Source organism: Centruroides sculpturatus, unplaced genomic scaffold, assembly GCF_000671375.1.
Source record: "Centruroides sculpturatus isolate CEXI.00-Female unplaced genomic scaffold, Cexi_2.0 scaffold3430, whole genome shotgun sequence".
Taxonomy (NCBI): domain Eukaryota; kingdom Metazoa; phylum Arthropoda; class Arachnida; order Scorpiones; family Buthidae; genus Centruroides; species Centruroides sculpturatus.
Window position 1 is genome coordinate 4,785 of NW_019387617.1, and position 5,630 is coordinate 10,414.

At 30.8% G+C, this 5,630-nt stretch overlaps 1 protein-coding gene across 1 annotated transcript; it reads right to left on the bottom strand.

The window, feature by feature from the left end:
* Window positions 1-3,050: 3,050 nt before the first annotated feature.
* LOC111616535 (solute carrier family 22 member 2-like) lies at window positions 3,051-3,758 on the bottom strand. Its single transcript, XM_023357940.1, has 3 exons — window positions 3,696-3,758; window positions 3,485-3,624; window positions 3,051-3,167 (listed from the first exon to the last, which is right to left on the bottom strand). Exons 1-3 carry the CDS (start codon window positions 3,741-3,743, stop codon window positions 3,107-3,109), a joined length of 249 nt encoding a protein of 82 aa, XP_023213708.1. The 5' UTR covers window positions 3,744-3,758; the 3' UTR covers window positions 3,051-3,106.
* Window positions 3,759-5,630: the final 1,872 nt, after the last annotated feature.

Below are 5,630 nucleotides of genomic sequence, written 5' to 3' on the forward strand. Positions count from 1 at the left end.
CGTCGGACGTTCAGTGCCGCCTTCCTGTAAGCCTAGTAGTTTGACAATGGCGTTTGAAACGTAGAGCATGATTCTACTCACGTTCCAAATGCCATTGTTCTAACACTTTTATCTGTTTTGATCTGTTATTTAGTATGAAATTTTCTTTAATATTTCGATCAAAAATAGGATAATCATCTATGTTCACTAATAAAGTAAACATATCTAAAAGGAGGAAATATCATCTGAAGTATCCACTATTTAAACAGCGATAATTCACCTTGACTTTCACTATCAGGTGCATTATATAATGATTTTATATCAAATTTATGCTTATTAGAATAGAACTATAAAAGAATAATAATATGCATAAAGTTCTGATCTCAACGAATTGAGCTATTATTTCGTATTTTTAAATCGCCGAAACACATGAACGTATTTAATTAGGCTATTTGCATGACGTCTTACGGAAGAAATTCGCAATAAAATACGTTTAATTTTATGCGATTAACATTAAATTATGAAATATTACTATGAAGTATTTCTGGAAATTATCGTTTATGCACTAACAATGCTTTTCCTCATAATAATCAGTGTTCATAAACAGGAAACATCTATACCATTTTATAAGAAATAATTGTATCAATTGCTTGTTATTACCTTTCAGACTGACAGTTGTTTTAGGCGGTTTCCTTATGAGTAACCACTATAGCAGTAAAAAAGAATTTTTGCTGAAAAGTTTTTCTGAAAAGTTATAACACACTTACGGCTAATGGATATATTATATCTAAATTAGTAGATGTTATCAAAGCAATAATTGGCATTTAGAGGGCATACGGAATCTATTGAATCTAATATAACAGAGTTAATTATATTGAACTTGTCTATTTATTAAGTGCGTTATATAATCTATTAATTAAAAATACATTTAGAGAAGTCTACAGTTTTTACTGTCTTATCGAACAAACGAATACGAATGGACCCTAAACCATCGCTGACTGATTGCCCCTGGAAGTCGGCTTCTTACAGAAACACAGCTTCCCTATCATCAAGCCCCTGAAGACCAGACATGGAAAGACATGGTAAACGGAGTTATATAGATGAAAGCCTAAACCAGATATGAAAATATTGAAGGTAGGAGGCCACCATTATCTAACTATATATGAACTTCTGATGCAAAGCGAAAGTCACGTTATTTCAATTCATATATTTCCTCGGAAAGGAGTTAAATAGATCCCCAGCACGACTCGATTTGCTAAAGGAAAAGTATGATGTAAAGGGGCAAGACGCTAAAATATTAATTTCAGGTGGAGGAAAACCGTATTTGGGACAAGACTGTGTCTCGGAGACTCAATACTAAGCGAAATCACTTTGACTCTCAAGGCTGGTCTCGTTCTCATTCTTCAATCTTCTTTAATATCACTGCTTTTGGGCGCGATCGTTCGAACTTCGCCGGCCTCGACCACGAGGTCGTCCACCATGCATTTTCGATGAAATTAACCTATCCAATTTCGAAATTTCTCTCCGTTGCGTGTCGGCCCGGGTTGAATTTTTGTCGATGCCTAACGAAAACTTCCCGTTAAAAAAAAAATAATCGTGGCTATTGTATCGTCCGAAATTATTTTTTAATTTTGCACAAACAATATACAGTTTAACCCGATTATAATGTCGTCGGATGTAACGACGACCTAATATAACATCAAATTTTTATCGGTCCCACGACTTTACTATACTAGATAATGTTAAAAAAACCTACTTGTAATGACATAAAACCCTGTTTTAATGTCATATTTGAAGCACTCCCAATTTTACACATTCAGATTACAAATTTTATTTAACAAAACAAAAAAAAAGTACTACGTGTTCAGTCCTAGGGTCAGAGCCACTTCCTAGAACGACTGTGGGTGGTACTCTCATCACCTGACTCCGGTTTGCTTGTTTGTAGAGGGAGTCGCTATTTTGTATTTTATTTTGACTCGGTTCTCGGTCCCCTAAATACCTACAAGTCTGGTATTTTTATGCGCGCATAATTTGGGCACATACTACTCTGTGCCAAATTGCAACTCCTAACATGTACTTCTTCATATCTCTAAGCAGGTAACACAGCAGGCAGTACGATTTTATAAACAAGACGTATTCTTGTGAATTAAATAAAATTAAAAATATGATTAAAAATTACAGTCAGGTATTGTGACCATGTTACAATAAATAATTGCTCATTTCTATTTCGTTTAATTATTTTTATTAATTTACAACTTGTCATTGGTGATTCGACGAGGAAAATCTATTTGGACACAAAAAAGTACATTGATTTGACAAAAATTGCTTACATTTCAAATAAATTACTTTTGAAATATTATTCTTCTACAAAATTCTCACAATAATTCTTCCTACAAATATACTAGTAGTTAAAACTGAACTGGTATAGTTGCTGTTTATTGTTATATCTGTGTAAATGTACAATTAATAATAATAATAGGTCTAATTATAATGAAAACTAAATAAATATATAATGTAATTCCGAGCCGTGGCCCCCGCCATATGCGCCGATTTAATAAAGGCGCCAATGATAAGGTTTCGAAATAATATGTATTCGAAATTAAGAACAAAAAAAAATTTATATTTATATTTATATAAATATATTTAAATGCCATTAGGTAATTTTTTACAATAGTATTTTTTTACAATAAAATTATTTTTTTAATAATAAAACTTAAAAAGGCGCCATTTTTATTCTTGGCCATATGCGTCCAAAATCCTAGTTACGGCTCTGATGTAATTGAATTTACTGATTTTTATAAAAATCTCGAATATATTGTAACATTCTCAATCAAAACATACATTTATTTGCTGTCGTTAAATTAATATTAAGCTTTTAACATGTAAGAATTTCTGTTATACAGGGTGTATCAGAATGACGTTTTAAAAATTTGGAGGATTGTAGAGTATAAAATTTTGAACGTTTTGATATAAGGAACCTATAGCCGAAAATGTGATATAAAGTTTCTACAGTTTATACATTATATAAGCCTACCATATAATATGTAAATTACTGAAAGTGCAGTATTACTTATATTTTCTAACCGTAGTAATATCTATTGTATATTCAAGTTAAATAATTTGATGCTTAATTTCCTTCTTCTTCTTCTTCATTTTCAGCTTTCATTCCATGCACAAGAAGACCATTTCTAAAAATAAATACAAACACTAATCATGCATAATAATTGTATATTTTTTAAATTATTTTTGATAATCATTGTCAATATTTATTTATAGTGCCGCTGAGTAGATTAAACAAATTTATTTTAAACAAAAGGGAATAAACTAATATGAATCTTACATCAGTTAACACCTTTACTATTAATAAAAAATACCTTTTTTGCAATTTATTAAATTATATAATTATGTAACAGATATGAAAAGCTTAGATGACGTAGGCCTCGATATATAAACTTCTAGTCTAGAACAGAAGTCTATCATGTAAATTATTTCGCATTGTACGTACCTTTTTCTATCTTCTACTTGTGATAACATATCAGCCAATTGTGAATCTTTAGTTTCCGGTAAAAGTAAGGTCAAAACACAACAAATAAGAGAAAGTGTTCCAAATAACGCAAGAGGAAATGAAATATGAACATTGTTGGCCTTAAAAAATTATATAATATTACATATTAAAAAGTAAACAAATTTTACTTAAATTAAATAATAATACGTACTGCTTCTCTCATAAATGGAGCTGCCAGAGAACCTACTCTTCCCATCATTGAAAGTAATCCTATTCCAACATTGCGTNTTACTATATCGCATAGAAAATTGTTTTTCGCCCCCAAAATATAAATTGTTACTAATCGCCCCCTCAACATGGAAAAACGCCCATATGGGTGCGATATCGCCCCTGTTGAGAAACGCTGGTCTATACCCTAGTATCCAAATCATTTAAATAAATTTAGTTTTAAAAAAGTAATCTTTGAAGTAGTTAATTTTAATTTCATTTAAATAGTATTGGTTCTTTCAATAGTAACTTATAAGTATACTTAACAACTATTGGAATCAACTAAATAAAAATTCTCAGTATTTACAGGAGCCATGCGTTATAAAAACGGTATTAAAATTGAAAATTTACTCACTTTCTCAGTTATAGTGGATGCATAAAAGGAATGATCGTATTCCCACAACGTGCATGGAATTCGGGTTCTATTCTTTCCAGATGATAAACTATACATTTCACATTTACTATACACTTGTTTACTGCCAATTCTTTCTAAAGGAATGCTGAAATTTTTCCATTCTTCTGTAGTCATATTCGAAAATTCTGATGGCTTCGCACACCAATAATCAATATTCGGTGCCATGAATATTATACTAAAATTAAACCACCCAGCAGAAAGACAAGAACATACTAAAATTACGACGTATAATAGCTGCCATCTACCCCAGTATCCAATTATATCCGATACATCGCAATTTTCTTCTTTTAATTCCTCACTGTAATAAAATTTATAAAGTAATATCAAATCTATAATGCATAATTTATTAAGTAAGAACACAATAAGTACGACTTGCCTATACTCTTCATCGGGTATATCATTCATAATGTTTCGAAATAATGCCGAATTTACTTCCTGAACTACTTTCTGTAACACTATTATAATACCAGAATGCAGAATGAAGTCAATTGGAAAGTGATTGCAATTTATTTAGCACGAGAAGTAAGTTTCCAATAAATGAACAACGCGACGTAGCAGTGGCGTGCTGTGACATTTGATGATAGAGAAGCTGTGTTTCTGTAAGAAGCCGACTTCCAGGACAATCAGTTACTTGCGCGTCAGTGATTGTCTAGTGTCCGTCCATTCGTATCGTTTGTTCAATAAGCCAATAAAAACCGTAGACTTCTCTAAAGGCATTTTTAATATCACAATTACATACTGAATCGCTAGCGACGATATAAGGGCTAAAATTATAAATAAAATAATAAAAACTTGCTTGGTGAAATAAAATGTGTGATGAATGTACTGTATAGTACATACCTGGTACAAAATATTCTTCAATTATATTAATATACTTTTAAAGAAAATNGCCATGAATATTATACTAAAATTAAACCACCCAGCAGAAAGACAAGAACATACTAAAATTACGATGTATAATAGTTGCCATTTTCCCCAGTATCCAATTATATCTGTTATATCGGAATTTTCTTCTTTTAATTCCTCACTGTAATAAATTTTATAAATAATATCAAATCTATAATGCTTAATTTATTAAGTAAGAACACAATAAGTACGACTTGCCTATACTCTTCATCGGGTATATCATTCATAATATTTCGAAATAATGCCGAATTTATTTCCTGAAATACTTTCTGTAACACTATTATAACACCAGAATGCAGAATGAAGTCAATTGGAAAGTGATTGCAATTTATTTAGCATGAAAAGAAAGTTTCCAATAAGTGAACAACGCAACGTAGCATTCAGTATGCAGATGAGAGTTTCTCTAATAATTATAGACATATTAACATACATTCATAGAGAATATAGGGAAAATTTTGTATTGCTTTTAATATTACATCAAAATTAAAGTGCTTGTTTACTCCTTAACTTGGATATTGGATTTCCAAAATTAAATACTGATTCTATATAGATTTTGAC